Genomic DNA, 19,705 nt, shown 5'->3' with positions numbered 1-19,705 from the left:
TCGAACTCACTCTACTTTTTAAAGTTCAGATAGAGGAGGAGGTGCTTCAAAGGGCACTAAAAATTAGTGACCAAAGAGAGAGAGAAACTAGATGAGCATGGTGTCATAGAAGCCTTTGGAAGAGACTATTTCAAGGAGGGGTCAAGTGTTGATTTCTGCTGCTAGGTCTGATAAGATGACTGAAGAGTATCCATTGGATTTAGCAATATGGAGATTATTGGTGACCTTAACAAAGCAATTTCAGAGGGGTGGTAGGAGCCAAAGTCATATTGGAGTGGATTAAAGAGAGAAATGGCAGGTGAGCAAGTGGCAACTGTGTGTCTTTTAAAGCTTGACTGCAAAGGGGGAATGTAGAGGTGGACCGGAGTTGGAGGGAGATATGGGGTCCAGGAAGGTTTTTTGTTTTTTAAATGAGGAGGATTTAGAACATGATTTATTTTAATGCTGATGAGAAGGAGCCTGTGTGAGGAAGAGGTTAAAGATACTTGGGGGAGGTGTCTAGAGAATGATTGTGAGATTCCTGAGAGAACCTGAGGGGTTGCAATTCAAAAAGAAGATGGCCTTTGATAGGAGGACTCTTCCTTCGTGCATCAGAAGAGAAAGGAGACGATGAGTACAGATACAGGTAGGTTTCCATGTGATGGCTTCCGTTTCCTGTGAAGTATGAGGGGAAGCTCATAAAGGATGAAGAGAGCTTGAGGAGAGGGGGATCCAAAGATTGAGGATAAATGAGAAGGTGTGAATAGTGGTTCCAAATAGTAGTGGGAGACAAGCTGACTATGGAAACTTAGGTTGCCTCCTATCATATAGGGCCCCGTTGAGGTTAGCAGTCAGTTTATAATGTGTGTGTGTGTGTGTGTGTGTGTGTGTGTGTGTGTGTGTGTGTGTGTGTGTGTGTGTGTGTGTGTGTGTGTGTGTGTGTGTGTGTGTGTGTGTGTGTGTGTGTGTGTGTGTGTGTGTGTGTGTGTGTGTGTGTGTGTGTGTGTGGTTTTACTCCCTCAGACGTAAGTACAGAGAAGGCAGTTAGTTGGATTTCTGAGGGTTGGGAGTTAGCCAGGTAGGTGTTAGCCAGAACAGAGTGGTAAGGCAGTTCTGGGTTTTTGCGACAGAGTGAAACGATGGCATCTGTTTGATAAAAAGGGAAGTGAAAGCAGGAGGAAGTGAATGGATACTGAGAAAGTGGAGGGGTCAGTGCGCTGGAGGTTCCCATAAGGGCAGGTAAGCTGGAAGGAGGAACAGTTCAGAGTGGGATATTTGAATTCGAGATTTATGAGGTGATGGTGTTTCTGTGATGAAACGTCCAGGGTATAACTGAGGCAGCCCCAGTAGGGACTGAGGGAGTAGGTGGCTGAGGTGGAGGGGCAAGGTCGTTGGATGAGGAAGTTGAAGGTGTTGACTGAGCTTTCTGTGCTAATTTTTCAGGGACGCAAAATTAAAGCAGGGCTGTGAGTGGAGAGGAAGTCTTTTAATCAGGCCCGGATTTGGAAGTTTCTGGGAAGTTGGTACATGGTTTCATGGAGGAGGGAAGGGAAGAAACTGGCATAGCCCAGTGGGTGAGCCTCAACGGAGAAGGGATTTTTCATGAGGGAGGAGGAGAGGGAATGGTCTGGAGATGGCATTAGGACAAATAAGGACATCAGTCTTAAATTACATAGGGTGTGAAAGACTATAAATAGCCTCTAGTTCAGAGGGCCGCAGCGGGAGCTAGTCTCAGGGGCCAGCCAGTTTGCAGGTGACTCTGATTTTCAGTCTGGATGCACTAGATCACCTGGAGGAGTGTTTTAGAAACTCCAAGTGTCTGGGCTTCACCCCCAGAGATTCTGTTTTCTTGGCCTGGGATGGGGCCCCAAGTGTCAGTATTTCCTAAAAGCGCCTCTGGTAATTCTAATGCACGCTTAGTTGAGAACTACTGAGAGATGCAGGGAGTATTCAGAGGACAAGTTGAAGATAGAGGAGTGTTTGCTGATCACAAAGAGGCCAGAGTGGCTGCAAGGGAGGAGAGTACAAGGTTGGGTGGTGGGGGTAATTTGTCCTCTTTCCCATGCAACATGGTGAGGGAGCATCTAGTGTTATTTTGTAAGCAATTTCTGGAGTCTTTTGTCCGTTAAAGAGAGAGTCAAAGGTTCAGAAGTGGATTTCTACCATAAGAAATTAGGATTTTCATTTTATTTTCTCATGTCTTTGTTATTTACAAGTGTGAAACAGTCCAGTTTGGTAGTCATTAAATGCCTTCTGTCTGTGAAGTCTGATGTCATTGTTATCAGTAAAGTGACCGATGAGCCCAGTTTGCCTGGGACTTTCCCAGTCTTAGCTTTGGAAGTCTTGAGTCCTGAGAAACCCCTCCATCCCAAACAACCCCGGGAGACCATTGAGAGTGTTGTGTTGGATAACCGGTATGTGCAGCCTGCCTCTTGCCCTTAAGGAGCTTATAGTTTCCAGGGCCATGAGAAAGCAATAAATGTAATAAATCAGTTAAAACAAGAATGTAAACAAGGACATGGGTTTCCTGGGTCACCATATCCAGACAGTCGATGGTAAATAGAGGGCATTAGAAAAGGGGAGACAGGGCTTCCCTGGTGGCGCAGTGGTTGAGAGTCCGCCTGCCGATACAGGGGACACGGGTTTGTGCCCCGGTCTGGGAGGATCCCACATGCCGCGGAGCAGCTGGGCCCGTGAGCCATGGCCGCTGAGCCTGCGCGTCCAGAGCCTGTGCTCCGCAACGGGAGAGGCCACAACAGTGAGAGGCCCACGTACCGCAAAAAGGAAAAAATAAAAATAAAAAATAAAAAAAAAAGAAAAAGAAAAGGGGAGACAGTATGTTATATACATAAGAAACTAAAGTCCCAGATAACTTTGCTTCTAATTATACTGTTTTCCAATTGACTGTACTTGAACCAGACCACTCCTGGACATGGGTCATTATATTGTTTTTGTGAGTTTATTCAAGACATACATTTTTCACTTGAGGTAAATGAGGTATAGATGCTTCTTTTCAGAATAATTCAAACCAATCCCATTATGCTTTTCTTTTTTAATTAGCTTATAAATTCAGTTGCCTGGGTACAATCTGTACCTAGGAAGAAGCCATCATATTTCCTTTTTTCCCTTCACACTTCAGAGACTCTTACTATATGATTTGGATTTGAAATGGTAGGAATTTCCAGCTAGGAGATGGGAGGAGGGTGGTTGAGGAATTGATCTTCTGCTAGATTTTGGAGGTTCCTACAGTGACATTTGAGCAATATATCAGAAAGTAGGAAACTGTGATTTCAGTACGTATCATATCGCTTTATTGGGCTGCTCATTTACACAGTTTATCAGCCTTCATTAGATTTTCCTCTGTGCATCACCCCGAGCACCACCACCACACCGAATCCCTTGATCTTATAGGCATGCTTCACACGTTAGAGGTCTGGAATATTTGCAATCTGGACCTTCTCCTATTAAATTGGTAAGTTGAAAATATATCAAGAAAACATTATTTTCCGTAGCTATATGTACATGGATTTCCATTCTTTTTAGGTGGCTGCAAAATTCGGATTCAGGGGGACTGGACCAGAGAGCGCCGCTTTGAAATCCCTGATGAGGAACACTGTCTGAAGTTCCTCTCAGAGGTCCTTGCTGCTCAGGAAGGTAACTCAAGCCTCAGCAATTTTCTTTCTACTATTTGCATGGGACATGCTGTACAGAGGCAAGTGGCCATTAGCAAAGTACCTCGCCCGTAGAGCCTTGATAGGCGATTTTTTTTTTCTTCAGGAATGGCCCCAGGGATAGGTTAGGGAATAAGTCTATTCAGCTTTAAGGACACTGAGTCAATTTCCAGAATCTTCAGTTTCATTCCCTGTACAGCTTACTGCAGACTGTAATCCTCCTCTGGTCCCAGATGATCCCAGAGCTGCCCTCATTTTCCTAGTCTCTTCCTTTGTATTCAGGAATGGCGCTGGCCCCTGCACTTGAGTGCTGAGTGAATGGCCTTTGGTTATGGTATATTCCATTCAATGGAATAGTCATTCCATTCTGACTATGACCCTTATCTCTCCAGCACAGTCACAACTTCTTGTTCCAGAGCAAAAGGACTCATCCAGCTGGTACCAGAAATTAGACACTAAGGACAACTCTTCTGTTTTTTCAGGTACTGAAAAGATTCTTTTTTTTCCCTGGTTGCTATGATTATTGCAGAGTCAATAGATTTTATCTGTGCAGATAAGATCATGTGGATTAATGTCAGTGTCAGATGCCTTCTCCTGTGGAGTGGTTTTATCAAGTCCGTACCCACTGACTCATGTTCACTCCTGATGCTTTCTGTGGCACATTAGCTATTTCAGTGCCAGCTTAGCAGAGGGGTAAAAACTGCAGGCTCTGGGGCCAGACTACCTGGGTTTGAATCCCAGTTCTCTGACTTACTAGTTATATGACCTTGGTCCAATTACTTTGACAACTCTGAGCTTCTTTTTCTGTAACATAGGAAGATTTTTAATAGAACCTACCACATGAGGTCTTTGTGACAGTTAAGTGAGATAATGATATAGTTCCTTACTATCAACCAAGCATTGTGCTAAAAGTCTTCTATAAATACTAGCTCTTATTATTCACGTTCCAAGTTAACGTAACTTACTGTCATTCTAGTTAATATGTCAGTGCTTCAGGGACAGATGTGCTTCTTCCCCCAGTCTACGTTATCACTACTCTTATACCTTTCTGTTTGGTAACACCACTGAGCAAATAGTGATCAAACCAAAACCGCTGATCAAAGCAAAGTCCTATCAGTCCTGGATAAGTTGGATGTTATCTTTTCCCCCCTTCCACTCTGGGTTCTGTGTCCTTCAGGGCTTCTTGGATTTGAGGATAATTTTTCATCTTTGAATTTGGACAAGAAAATAAATTTGCAGAATCAGCCTACAGGGGTTCATCGGGAACCGCCACCCCCACCGTCTTCAGTGAATAGAATGTAAGTCCTATGTTGAAACAGATTTCCCATGTGTGAGACACACATGGGAATCGTTTAAGGCAATTTCACTTTTGAATTCCTCCTTTATTTGCTAGGCTTCCACGTGAAAAAGAAGCTCCTAACAAGGAACAGCCCAAAGTGACCAACACCATGCGGAAGCTCTTTGTACCAAACACCCAGTCTGGGCAGCGGGAGGGTCTCATCAAACACATCCTGGCAAAGCGAGAGAAAGAATATGTCAACATTCAGACTTTCAGGTTAGTCTCTCTTCTACTTACTGAGGCTAAACGTTAGTACGTATAGGAAAAAATGGTCTTTTGGTATTTAAGGTATTAGTTTAATTAGCTTAATTCAGAATAAAAGCATAAAGAAAAGAATGGTGAGCTGATTCAAGCCCCTGTCTTTATGCTGGTCAATAACATACATATCCAAAATAATGCAAATGCTACAATTTCCCTTGGATTTTCTAATTACTAATGAGACCACATCTACTAATCTCTCTATCCACTCTTAGAGAACCAAGTCAAGCTCACAAGTACTAGAGAATTGTCTCCTAGTACATTCCATAAGCAAGTGTGTTTATCTATCTGACCTGCTGAATTTCTTCTTGCCAATATTGGAAAATTAAGTCCGCCATTACCACTAGACTTTAATTTACCTACTTTGGGAAGTTAACTGAAGGAAGTTTCACCCAAGCATCTTGATTGGGAGGTCTGTCTTGAATTCTTTCCCCTATTATATTTTTCATTTCATCTTGGTGATACCCTCTTTTCTGGACTCACTATGTGTGGCGTGTGGCGTGTATCCCGATGTTCAAAGCAGCAACACTTTTCTTTGTTATTTTCGAACAGCATGTACCCTTTTAGGCCAAGATTCCAGTCCCATCTGCTATCCCATTATGCCTCATTTATTCTAATTCAGTCATGACTATATCCCTATGCTGAAACCTCCAGATCTTCAGATTTCCCGTGATGCTTATATTTGTATGTAAACAGTTAAGACAGTCATGAGTTTTCCCTTCTGCTTTCTCCCTTAATACTATATCTGTCTCAACAGAATTTCCTACACAGATGTCCTTGTAATCCTTCGGGAAGTGAGTTTTTGGATTTAACTACAACTCCTTATGGAATAGTTATCCATATTAGACATCCTTATAGCATGAAGATACCTCTTTCCCATCCACAAGCTCTCCCTTCAAATATGAGTTTGGATGGAATGTAATAGAAAGGAAATGTGGTAGAGCAATTAAATTTGTGTTTTTTAAATAGAGACTTGGTTCCTTTCTGTAGGTTTACCTGATGTAAAATTTGGAGAGAATAAGCCCACTGCCTTTGTCTTCTACATGCCAAGAGGGTTTTGTGTATGTGTGTGGCAAAACAGTTTGAGACATTATGTTGCTTATTGTGAACATTCACACTTGACCTTTGTTTTTAAATTATTTTTTGGTATCATGTATTAGATTCTTTGTTGGAACATGGAACGTGAATGGCCAGTCTCCAGATAGTGGGTTAGAACCTTGGCTGAACTGTGATCCGAATCCTCCTGATATCTACTGCATTGGGTAAAATACACGTCTGGAATTTCATTTTGGCTGTATGTTTGGTGTTAGTTTATGTGACATTTTGCTTTTTTTCCCCCCACCATTTGTAGAAACCTACTGTAGACTATATGTGAGAGTTAACCTGTGGGTCAAATTTGTGAGATCATAAAGGAACAGATACCTAAATTGGTGTAAGGAAGCATCTAATCCTCTCAAAACCCATAGAAAACTATATACTTCATAGAAACTGAGATTTGAGGTTAATTCTAACAGTGACTATTTCTAGGATATATAAGCAAAGCTCTACTGTTATCCCTTATGGAGGTTTTTTTGTTTGTGTTTTGCATAGCCTGTGCATATACTTGTGGCGGGGAGTCTTTTGAAAAGAAAACTACTTGTCTTTACTGATCACCTGAGTCAATAGAGCAGTTCTCTAAAATATATCTTTTCCCCATTTTTTCATCTAATGTCTCAGAAAATGGGACAGGAGGTAGTCAGAGATAATTACAGGATGTGTGTAGATCCCACATCCTATTGTTTTCTCAGATTCCAAGAGCTGGACTTGAGCACAGAAGCCTTTTTCTACTTTGAATCTGTGAAGGAACAAGAGTGGTCCTTGGCTGTGGAGAGGGGTTTGCATTCCAAAGCCAAGTATAAGAAAGTAAGCCACATTTAATTATCTTTTTTAGTATACAACTAAATAGAACTCACTAGAAGTTACTCTGTTATCTATAGCTTGTTCCAAAAGAGTGGTTTAATTGAATTCTTCCCCATGTGTAATACTGGAATAGGGCAGACTAATCCTTTTTATTCCTATTTCCTAGAAAAAAATTCCCTAAGTTTCCTGATCTTATAGTTTCATTGCTTAGGTAGTTTTTAGGAGAAAAGAAGAATTTTATTGTTCTCATAGCAATAATTAACTCAAATGATGACACATAAGGTAAGTGATTTTTGCAATGAGAGTTTAAGATTGAAATTGTTCACTGACGTGGTCAGAACTGGATGCTTTACAGAAAAGCAGTTTGAAGCATGTGGGTGCATAGGGCAAGCTTTGGAATTGCAGCAAGAACAGAAGTGTTGTGGAATTTAAATGAGCTCGAAACTTGGTTGTAAGTCAAGAATAGAGTTGACTTTAGCAAGGTCGCCCAATTTGTTGTTCTCTAGAAGGTCCATGGTAGAGGCTACCAGGAGAGTTATTTTAATTATGGGGCTACCATACCAAGCCCTTTAAAAGGAATCATTTGTCTAAGTAATTTTCATCTGCATCTTTTAACAGCTGATATAGGTGATCAGACTCCTGAAGATATTATTCCTCTCATATAGACTAATACACATTCCAGACATACTTCTAGTTCACAGACTTAAAAGTAAAAAGGATTGTTATTTTATACATTTTAATTTCTTAGAAAATTGTAAATCAGAAACTAGGAAGAAGAGGCAAAAGGAACAAGCTGGGATAGAGGCTTTTGTCATTATTCGAATTTTTAATGCTACCTACTCATGGTAGACTAAAAAGTGATTAAAATAATGAATCTAGAGCTGAGTGTACTCGTTGTCTCCAAAGACTTTTAACTCCTACCGGTCAGAGCCAGATTAAAGCCTTCCCAGAGAAATTTTCTTTTCTCTTTATGAGGTCCACTGGGAAATTAGAGGATTTGGATTCAGATTAGGGCATGGTTATATCTTCTTGGTAGAAAATTAGTTGTGGGAATTCGATATGTGGCAAAGAGTGGTATTAACATGAACCTCTTCTAATTCCCTGCAACTCATAGGTTCAACTGGTCCGCCTTGTTGGGATGATGCTCCTGATATTTGCCAGAAAGGATCAGTGGCGATATATCCGTGATGTTGCTACAGAAACAGTTGGGACTGGAATCATGGGGAAGATGGTGAGTTACTTTGGAAATGAGCTCAGTTATGACTTATGTCCATGTGAGGTTCAGGTGCTAGTTGCATCCTTGTACTAACTGTGAATAATTACTCTTGCTAACAGGGAAACAAAGGTGGGGTAGCTGTGAGATTTGTATTTCACAACACTACCTTTTGTGTTGTCAATTCCCACCTGGCTGCCCACGTGGAAGACTTTGAGAGAAGGAATCAAGATTATAAGGACATCTGCGCACGAATGAGTTTTGTGGTCCCAAATCAGACCCTCCCACAGCTGAACATCATGAAACATGAGTGAGTGGTTAAGTCTTCCTTAGCCTTTGAATAGTGGAGGTGAGAAGAGACTAAACGTGGTGAGAAGCTATAAAAATGTGAAGAGTGAAGAGATTATTGTTTAGGGATTGGGGTCACAAAGAAGGGGGTGGGTTTGAGGAATAGCAGATGCATTGAGTCAGAGGAATTAGATTTGCTATCAGAGGAAAGCTTCTGTTAGTGGGCATCTAGAGTAATGGTAGAGGGGGTCTGTCAATTGACATCAGTTTTTATTATTTTTATTATAAGATAGAAATGTTCATTGTGAATGTAATAAAAGGTAAAAGTAAAAAATCCCTCATTTCTTACCTCTGCTCTCCCCAGCCAGTCCCTCCTTCCGAAGAAAAACACTGTGGACAATTCAGTGTGTATCCTTCCAGATCTGTACTGTCCATTATGACAGCCAGTAGCCATAGGTGGCTGTGGGGCACTTGAAAGTAGCTAGTCCAAATTGAGATGTGCTGTGAGCATATACACTGAATTTAGTAGGGAAAAAATGTAAAATATCTCAGCTTTTTAAGTATTGATTACATGTTGAAATGACAAAAGTTTGCATATATTGAGTTAAATGGAATTTGTTTTTTTTTTAAAGAAGTCATTGGGGTTTTTTTTGTTTTGTTTTAATTTATTTTTGGCTGAGTTGGGTCTTCGTTGTTGTGCACGGGCTTCCTCTAGTTGCGGCGAGCGGGGGCTACTCTTTGTTGCAGCGCATGGGCTTCTCATTGTGGTGGCTTCTTGTTGTGGAGCACGGGCTCTAGGCGTTCGAGCCTCAGTAGTTGTGGCACACCGGCTCAGTAGTTGTGGCTCACAGGCTCTAGAGCACAGGCTCAGTAGTTGTGGCACACGGGCTTAGTTACTCTGCAGCATGTGGGATCTTCCTGGACCAGGGCTTGAACCCGTGTCCCCTTCATTGGCAGGTGGATTCTAAACCACTGCGCCACCAGGGAAGCCCTGGAATTTGTTGTTAAAGTTATTTTCACTTGTTTCTTTTACTTTTTATATTCAGCTACTAGACAATTGAAAATTACATTTGTGATGTGCATCCTATGTCTTCTGTTTGTTTTTTTAATTAATTATTTAATTTAGTTTTATTTTTGGCTGTGTTGGGTCTTTGTTGCTGCGTGCAGGCTTTCTCTAGTTGCAGCGAGCAGGGGCTACTCTTCGTTGTGGTGCATGGGCTTCTCATTGCGGTGGCTTCTCTTGTTGCAGAGCACGGGCTTTAGGCACACAGGTTTCAGTAGTTGTGGCATGTGGGCTCAGTAGTTGCGGCTTGCAGGCTCTAGAGCACAGGCTCAGTAGTTGTGGCACACAGGCTTAGTTGCTCTGCGTTATGTGGGATCTTCCCAGACAGGGATCGAACCTGAGTCCCCTCCATTGGCAGGTGGATTCTTAACCACTACGCCACCAGGGAAGTCCCTATCTCTTCTGAATAATGCTGTTGTAGACTTTTCTCTATGCACATACAAACACACACATACTCATTATATAGGACTGTATTGTCCTATTTACTGTGAATCTCTTTCCAAGCCAGTAAATATAGATCTACATTATTCTTTTTACTGGCTGTGAATCATTAAGAAAAGGGGCTGTGGAGATTTAAAGACACCGATGGATAATGTGAAAGGTTAGTGAAGAATGGGACTTAATAAGGATAGGAACAAAAATCAGTTGTGGAATGGATTGTTAGTAGAAAATGGTTAGTTGTAAGGAAATTAATACTAGTAATTGAAATTCTGAGAGGGTGATGAGATTTGGAATAGTGGTTTGAGATGTGAATTAGTAGGAAAACAAAAGATAATTTGGGGGTATTAGGATCAGTAGAGAGTGGGGTAATTGAGAAAAGAGTAGGGAAAGGTAGTGATGTTGGCCTCTTTCCATATTGTCTCAACAATTAGGATCATATAGAATTCTGTTTCACAGTGGTAAAACAAGGCCTTGACATCAGTAATCATAAAATTGCCCTGAAATTCCATAAATTTATTTACCCAGGACCTTAAAGATTGGCAAAGAGACCCATTTGGAACTTGAGATAGCTCACAAGAGAACCCATTTTGGTGTGGGAATTTCAGGGTCTCCCCAGGGCGGCTCTCAGCACACCTGGGGGTCTGTTGCTGTGATTGGGAGCCTGAGGCTCCCGTGGCCTGCCATCCTCTTTCCTGCCTGGGACTTGGACTGCGGTTCTGGGGCAGGGGTAGACAGACTGGCTACAGCAGAAAGCCCTGGACCTACGTTTGCTAGTGGGCCCTGCCCGAGAGAGCTGTCATTCAGACCACGCAGACCCTAGTGGAGAGCCTGCAGAACATCAGGGCTCAGAGAGGCAGAAAACGTTCAGATTCTCTTCCCCTAGAGACCTGGCAAGTAGCCAGGTGAAATTTTGAAGCTAGTCCAGCAAATAAACGACATGCTTCTCTCAGGGAGTTAACTCCTTGGTTTCTGAGTCCCACACATACACCGTATTTCCCTGTCTTTGTTCCTTATGTGTGCAGTGCCTGTCCTCCGGCCTATTTTGTAATCCCTCGTCCCTCTCAGGTGTTGATAGTACTCACCCCCAAAGGATAGTGATAGCTTAAGCCCCTAGTCAGACAGTGATAAATGAATGATTATCAGTAATCTCCCCATTTTCCTTCTCTCCATTCTCCTCTGATTGATTTTTATGCTCATTACTGTGATTTCTGTTCATGTATTTCTTTATCCTCAGTGTTGTCATCTGGTTGGGAGATTTGAACTACAGACTTTGCATGCCTGATGCCAATGAAGTGAAGAACCTTATTAATAAGAATGACCTTCAGAGACTCTTGAAATTGGACCAGGTAATAACATTTTATTTTATAGGTACTTTCCTAGACAGCAGATAAAATAGTTAGGTTTATGAGTTAGACCCATGGGAATTGTGTCTTACTCTAGAAGTAGATGGAAAGGTCTCACTGTCTGGGGAAAACATTGTGACTAGTGATGCAGTGAATACACACAAGGTTTGTAGTGCTTTTATTAAGTGCTTGGATGGGAGGAGAGGAGATAACGTTAGTGATAAAAAGTCAATATAACATTTATTCATTAAGTCTTTATCAAGAAGGGATTTCAGATATTTGTATAAATGAGTTGGAGAATGGGTGGGGTTAATTGGAGAACACTTCCTGGAGGAAGTGGGCCTTCAGCTATGTTGATGTGGTTTGGCAGATGGAACAGGGAAAGCTGCTCTATGATTACTTGGCAGGCTCAGCAACAGCTTGGAGGTAAAAGAGGGAGGCCCTGTGAGGGGATTGGGAGGCACAGAAGAGAAGTTTGGGAAAAATAGCACAGACTGTGGACTAATGGGAACTGATTGAGAAGTTGGGGCTTGCTAGTTTATAGATGTTAAAACCTGTGTGAGAAGCATTGATATGGTAACATTTATATAAAAACGATATTGAGGAACCTAGTTTTCTGTAAATTTGCCTTGGAGCCTGGCACAGGACTTGAATTTTTACTTTAGCATATGGATACTGGCTGCTAAAAGTGAATGCTTCTTATTGAGGGAAGAAAATGTTTCAACTTGATTTGAATGTCTTTAAATCCTAACGTGAGACTTTTGACCTTCAGACATAGTCAAAATTCCGGTGTTTTGCAGCAGAATGGTTTTTACAGTGAGCCTTTCTTGGCTGTGTCTACCTTCACATTGAGGTTGGCTGGCTAACTTTGCATTTCTTCCTCTGTCCTGCCTCCAAAGGGGATACAGTTGGAATAAGTTCTGAATCTTATGTAATTCTGGTAAAATATTTGCGTGAAGGTAACTTTCAAAACGATCTATTGGCTTGGCCGAAAAGTTCGTTCGGGTTTTCCACAAGATGTTACAGAAAAACCTGAATCAACTTTCTGGCCAACCCAATATAACTATTCACTGAATTTGGCTTTTGGAATTATCCAATCAAAATTTGTGTGCTTTTTTAAAAAACTAGAACTGTGCCCAAACTATTATATATAGGATGAATAAACAACAAGGTCCTACTGTATAGCACAGAGAACTATATTCAGTATCCTGTGATAAGCCATAATGGAAAACAATAGGGAAAAGAATATATATATGTATAATTGAGTCACTTTGCTGTACAGCAGAAATTAACACAACATTGTAAATCAACTGTACTTCAGTAAATTTTAAAAAACTGTGCTAACATCAGGGAACTTATGATTATTCAGGTTTCATTTTTTCCATTTTACCCTGACCACCATTAGCAATAAAAAATTGGTGACATGCTCATATGAGCATCTTGTCTGTGGGTGAGCTTAGATGCTGTTGGAATGTCAAAATTTAATCCATAAGGCACAGAAATTTTATGTATGTGCTCCGATAGTTGCAAAAAACTTAGATACTTAGAAATGGCTGATCAACCCAATTGTCACTTCTGTTAAGATGGTGTTACCCTGCTTATATGATACGTTTTTCTATCTCTAGCTAAATATTCAGCGCACACAGAAAAAAGCTTTTGCTGACTTCATGGAAGGGGAAATCAAGTTTATCCCCACGTATAAGTATGATTCTAAAACAGACCGATGGGATTCCAGGTAAAATAACAAGAACCTCCTCATGCAATAGGTTAAGCCCTGATCTTATTTCTGTCTCTCTGAATTGATGAAGGGCTGGGAAATTTTTAGTTCTTGCCAGAAACAGATAGAAAAACCTAATGGCTCAGTGCTGTTACAGAAGAGGTTTCAGTTTGTGTGTGCTCACAGGTGAGCTCACCTTAGGAGAGTGTGAACTGCTCTGTCAGGCTGTCGAAGTTTTACGAGCTGCTTGCGATGCCTTATTTCTCTCACCTCAGCAGACTTGCTTATTAGATTTTTGCCCTTTTGATCTTACCCCTATTTCCTTACCTGTTGCCCTGTTCTGGCTCTTTTCCCAAACTCTTTTTCAGCTCTTTAACTCAGGATACCAGAGGTGAAAACAAAGAGCCATGAAAGGTTCTTCCAGCACAGTGGTTCTCGATCCTGAGTTCACATTAGACTCTCTTGCCGGACTTTTAAAAATACCAGTGCCTGGGCCCGACCTCCACGACTACTGGAGAAAGCTGAGAATCACTGTCTAGGGGGCCTGTTGATTTCCCGATCACCCCTAGTAAAAGTGCCCCTGTCAGTATGTGCCTGGTGACTGTTTGTCTTCTACCTACTATTTCTTCGTTTCCTATGGTTTCCTACCTGGCTGAGCCCAGAAGTTTGAAAGAAGAAAAGAATGCCTGGGCATAGTCAGCTTCTCTAGACTCAGAGAGCGCCAGGGTGGGGTGGGGAGGAGCCTGTCCCATCCTCCGAGGGAGCTGCTCAGCAAGTGAAAAGTGACTCTGACAGATCTTGTGCACATTGCCTTGTTTATTCCACTCACCTGACTTGAGAGTCAACTGAAGAGCTACTGATAAGAACTTTATTTGTGTCACCCTCTGGATCAGGTGTACAGGTGTTGCTTATTTTAATAGAATGATGAATAGGCTTTTTCCCTCCCCTTGGTATTCTTATGGGCTGTTATTTGTTCAGACGTGCATGCTTAGGTGTTAGTTCATCTTTATTAGAAGAAGCTTGACTTATCCATAAAAGTCCAGGTTTAAAGAAATCTCTATTACCCATCTCCAGTGAATAAGCCCAGTCTAGGAATATAGGATTGGATTTTTAGATTTTATTAGTTGTCTATCTGTTGTGAAGCATCATTGCTGTTGATAGAGCAAACAAAGAGGAAGTGTTCTGAATATAATCCTGTCCTTCTGAGGGTATTTTAAGAAGGTGCTATTCTGTTTTCCCCTGGGGCAACATTATTGAAGATATAATCCTAATCTTAGGAGCACCGTTTATTCATTCATTAGATAACTATTCATTGAGCACCTACTTTACATCAGATACTGTGCTAGGGGCTGAGAATGCAGTGACAAACAAGCAGACACAGTCCCTTCACAGAGCTTGCAATACAGTAGGGAAGATAATAGTTGGAGTCGTTAGGGAAGGAGAAGCAGATAACAAGAGGGCCTAACTCAGGTCTGAACCAGTGTGGTAGATATTCCGTTCTTGTGTGGTATGTTATTCTAACTCCTTACTTTTTTTGCAGTGGGAAATGTCGGGTTCCAGCCTGGTGTGACCGAATTCTCTGGAGAGGAATTAATGTTAATCAGCTTCATTACCGGAGTCACATGGAACTGAAAACCAGTGACCACAAGCCTGTTAGCGCCCTCTTCCACATTGGGGTAAACACTTGTTTGTTCACACAGTCGTTTGTGTGTTAAGTATCTATTCTTAGAGTGTTACTTAGACTCAGAACGGATCAGTAATTCAGTGAGCCATAAATGTTTTCATAACCAAATAATCATTTGCAGCATTGAGAAGTTAGTGCCCTTGACCCTCCTAAATGCTGTCCATATGGCCTTTTAGTGACCCAGATGTTTCTCATGCTGCATAATGGCTGGGTAGCACCCTTCACCTCCTAAAGTCATTATACATAAAGAAGAGTTCAAAGCTAGGTTTTAAAGGATGAGTAGGTCCTCATCAGATAAATAGTAAGGAGTGGAAGCACTGGGAGGGAGGTTCCAGGTAGAGGGCTGGGGACACAGCAGGAACAAAGGCACAGACCAGTCAGAATACAACATAATCTGTATATAATGTTAAGAGGCATATTGTTAGTTCTACTAACTAAGATAGTGAAGCCTTCCCATCCAGGAGTACAGGTTTTAAATTTCTCTTTAACTCTATTGCATCCTGGGCTGGATTAATGTCCAGTTGTTTAATTTTTTGTCTCTGTTGTGAGTAAAGTTTTTGTTTTCTAGCTGTGTGTTATGAGTATGCAAGTTATATCTTGGGATCTTATTGACTTACTTTATTACAGCTAGTACATTTAGATTATTTCTTGCAGTTTTTCCAGACCTGCAGTCATGTAATCTGGCAGAATCTATATTGGGCAGTGCTTGATAGAATGGACGTTATAGCTAGACTGCTTAAATTTGCCTCCCAGCTCAACCACTTTCTAACTGTAACAATGGAAAATTTATGTAACATCCCTCTGCCTCAGTTTCCTCCTCTATAAAATGGGAATAACAGTGGTACCTACTTAAGAGGATTAATGAGGTAAGACATGCGAAGAGCACAGTAGGGTGCTCTTTCCTCTGTGTGTATGTTGATTTTTTTGGCTTCTGAGATAGGTTCTCACCAATATGTCTTATCCTGCTCCTGTCTTAGAGGGGAATGGCTTTGGGGCATTTCCTTTATGTACAAAATTTGCTCTTCATCTTAGAATAGATTCTAAATTTTATTGAGGCAATCATGACTTGACTTTTATCCATTTTGAAATTTTAAAATAATAATGAATAATAATAGTATGTGTTCCTCAAAAAGTAGCTAGTATGTGCCAGAGACTGTACTAGGCAATTTATACCCATCTCATTTACTCCTCACAACAATGCTTTGAGTTAAATATTTCTCATTTAACAGATGAGCAAGTGGAGAACCAGTGAGTTTAAATAAACTTCTTTAAGAGCATGCAGTTAGAAGGAGAGCTGAGATTCAAATCTTAAGCCTGTTTAATTCCCAAACTTATAGATGTTCTTTCTCCTACCCCCACAGTACCTGCAGAGTTCCAGAGAACTTACTGACTAGATATACCTTCAGATACTACTTTTAACCCACCTAATTTCTAGCTTGGGCTTGTGGACTGCCCTGTTTTCTTCATTTGAGTTCTCTTAATCCATTTTTAAAAGGATGTCTTTCCCCCAGACACTAACCTTTTTGGTTTCATCAGCTATGCTTAACTTTTCTGTTTGTATTTCTTTTCAGAACCTCAGAATATTTGTAATACTCCATACATATTAATTCAGAGCTCCCAGCAGGATATTTACAGTTTTTTGATGCTTTCTGTGTATTTTTGTGTGTCTTTAATAAAAGTCTACCTTTCTAGTTTTTAATACTTTTTAAATCACACAGGAATTAAAATGTGTTGGGGCTTCCCTGGTGGCGCAGTGGTTGAGGAGTCCGCCTGCCGATGCAGGGGACGCAGGTTCATGCCCCGGTCCGGGAAGGTCCCACGTGCTGTGGAGCAGCTGGGCCCGTGAGCCGTGGCCACTGGGCCTGCGCGTCCTGAGCCTGTGCTCCGCAACGGGAGAGGCCACAACAGTGAGAGGCCCACGTACCACAAAAAAAAAAAGTATTTTCTCTTTAAAATAAAAATAAAAGTAAGCAAAATTCACAGATAAGGCTGAAGGTCTTCAGTGCCTCTTCTATCCCCTACTCCCACTTTTGCGCTAAACCCCACTCCCTAGCCAGGCCAACTACCCTTATGAATTTCTTTCTTTCTAGACCAGCACTGTCCAATAGATTTTCTGTGATGATGGAAATGGTCTAGATCTATCCTGTCCCATCCAGTAGCTATTACATGCAGGCAGCTATTGATCACTTGAAGTGTGACTGAGAGAACTGAACTTTCAATTTTATTTAATTTGAAGTAATTTAAATTTAAATGTCCTTATGTGGCTACTGGCTATAATATTGGACAGCACAGTTCTAGACCTTTTCTGTTTACCCATACACAATATGGTGGTGTTTTGTGTGTTGGTGTTTATATATCATAAATGGTCTCATACTATATGTGTTGGTCTGCAACTTTTTTTTTAATTCAGTGGTGTATCTTGGAGAGCTATCCGTGTTATTACATAAAGATCTAGCTCATTATACATATTTCTTAATTCCTAATTTTATTGGTAATTTCCTTTTCTAAAGTGGATGTATCAAGTGGTGACATTCTGTGGTAACCTTTTCCCCTTCATTATCCTTACTGTGCATTAAGGGTTATGATCATGATAACCCATTGAGAAGAGCTTTGATTTTATTGGGTAACCACCCCATACTTTGGACTCTTGGGCACACTATGATTAGAGGCTTTAAGAACCACATTGTATTTCTTACCACCATTCACATCAGTGACTGTTAACAAAGGGACCAAGTGCTCAGGGGCCAATTAATTTCAGAAGACTTGCTGTGGGCTGGCTGAGATTAAGCTGAGATGGGGTTCCCACCCCTGCACTTGGGATCTGTTGCATTGGTTCTTAGACTTTGGTGGACATCGGAATTGCCTAAAGAGCTTCAAAATGCATGGACCCCACCCCTTGGAGATTGCAATCAGTGAGCTGAGGCATCTGTGTTTTTAAGACCTACCCCCCCCCAAAAAAAAAGACATACCCAAGTTGGTCCTGTCACATATCCAGTATTTTGGAAAGGGTCTTATGCTAGAGGTCCAGATATCACCTCTGCTATTAACTGTGGCAGTGAGCAACTTAGCTGATCTTTTTGTACCTTGATATTCTCAACTGTGAGAAGAATAATCCTTGCTTTGGTAGCCTCACAGATTGTTGTGGAAATAAGATGACGTATGTAAAATACTTTTTGAAATAAAAAGTTGCAAAGGGACTTACCTGGTGGTCCAGTGCTTAATATGCCGTGCCTCCAATGCAGGGGTGCGGGTTCGATCCCTGGTCGGGGAACTAAGATCCCACATGCTGTGCGGTACAGCCAAAATAAATAAATATTTTTTTTTAAAGTTGCAAAATGTTGAAAAAGAATTTAAAAAGTATAAAATTCCTCTTAATATAACACTGTAGTAGGCACCCTGGTGACACTAGTGATTGCTTACTCCTAAGTTCTCTAATCATTATGGTTCAGATATGTAAAAACCTCCAGTCTGAGACTCAGCTTTGATGTCCTTATTTTCCACACTTTCTTTACAACCTCTACTGCATACATCAATCTTTTTTTTTAATTGAGTTTGTGAAGTTTTCTATTCTAAAAAGAAACTGGGGCCTTAATAAGTGAAAATGCTATGTTAATTATGTTTGTTTTGGGCATCGATTTGTATAAAGTTTTAATAGTAAAAAGAAAAAGCACAGCTGTGTCAGAAAGCCGAAAGTGCTGTGTCAGATGGGAGTTTTTTCGATCTGTTAGGCAAGATGATTTGTTTATCGTCATGCTTTTACTCTGATCTGGGACATTTTGTATCGGCCGTTTTCTAAAATGGCCATAGGGTCTATTTACTAACATACTTTTATCATCATATAATCTGAGCATTGATATTATATTGGTATTATGATTCTTGGCATTGTGCATAACAGTTAATAGAGTTAAATGCTTTAGTCATTTTTCTGCTGTTTCAGCACTTTATGATCATTGTTAGAAATAATGGTAGGTATGTTTTGATAGGTATGTCAGTTTGTATAGTGCAGGAAATAAGTTTTAGCACAATCGTCACATTTTCTCCACCACCACATTACTTAACAATGGAGCAAGAAAATATTCTTCCCAAATATTTATTATTGCCAAGCTTCGTAGCACAGAGGTTTAACTTTTCCAAGAAGTTAACCAATTAACCTTACCTTTACCTTACAGTGTGTGATCCCATAATTTATGTTTGTTTTAGTGGCCTTTTTAAAGATGGTTAGACTCTTAGAGATATATAAGTTGAGACCACATAAGACTAAAATAAGGATCTGTCTGTTTTTCTCAGGTAAAAGTTGTGGATGGAGCGAGATTTCAGAAAGTGTTTGAGGATGTTGTTCGCACCACAGTTTATTTGAAATGGTTGCTATAATGACCGGTTTTAAACTGTTAGGTAATCTTAAAGGAAGGTGAGCTACGTGTATGTAAGACTGAAAAGAGGGTTCATTTTCTTTCAGGTGAAGGTTGTGGATGAACGGAGGTACCGGAAAGTGTTTGAAGATATTGTACGCATCATGGACAGAATGGAAAATGACTTCCTTCCTTCCTTAGAACTCAGCCGGAGGGAGGTGAGCAAACACACACGGCTGCCCATCTGCTGCCCATCGTGGTCGCACAGGGAAACCATGTTACTAGGAGAAGGCAACACTGCAAAGTCATGAAGACTGTGTGAGCTGAAGGCAGACTGCCTCCACTTCGGTCCCAGCACTGCCATCTAGTAGACGTGTGGCTGTGGGCGAGTGTCTTACCCTCTCAGGGCCACAGTTTCCTTTTTTGGATAAAGGGGAGGTTGTGAGGATTACCCGAGTTAA

General features: G+C 41.0%; 1 protein-coding gene across 2 annotated transcripts in view; it reads left to right on the top strand.

The window, feature by feature from the left end:
* Positions 1-19,705, top strand: part of OCRL (OCRL inositol polyphosphate-5-phosphatase) — a 56,253-nt gene that overhangs the window by 18,423 nt on the left and 18,125 nt on the right. For both annotated transcript variants that reach the window (XM_081221738.1, XM_081221737.1), the window contains exons 4-15: positions 3,523-3,633; positions 4,043-4,132; positions 4,828-4,948; positions 5,044-5,205; positions 6,408-6,509; positions 7,035-7,149; positions 8,261-8,377; positions 8,482-8,669; positions 11,386-11,497; positions 13,120-13,229; positions 14,752-14,887; positions 19,352-19,462. In XM_081221738.1, the coding sequence (XP_081077864.1) occupies positions 3,523-3,633; positions 4,043-4,132; positions 4,828-4,948; positions 5,044-5,205; positions 6,408-6,509; positions 7,035-7,149; positions 8,261-8,377; positions 8,482-8,669; positions 11,386-11,497; positions 13,120-13,229; positions 14,752-14,887; positions 19,352-19,462 (1,475 nt within the window). The remainder of the gene's footprint in view (positions 1-3,522; positions 3,634-4,042; positions 4,133-4,827; positions 4,949-5,043; positions 5,206-6,407; positions 6,510-7,034; positions 7,150-8,260; positions 8,378-8,481; positions 8,670-11,385; positions 11,498-13,119; positions 13,230-14,751; positions 14,888-19,351; positions 19,463-19,705) is intronic.

Source organism: Mesoplodon bidens (genome assembly GCF_964165515.1).
Source record: "Mesoplodon bidens genome assembly, chromosome: X".
In the NCBI taxonomy this organism is placed as follows: domain Eukaryota; kingdom Metazoa; phylum Chordata; class Mammalia; order Artiodactyla; family Ziphiidae; genus Mesoplodon; species Mesoplodon bidens.
The sequence above is the reverse complement of the archived record's forward strand: the minus strand, read 5'-3'. Positions and strand labels throughout refer to the sequence as shown.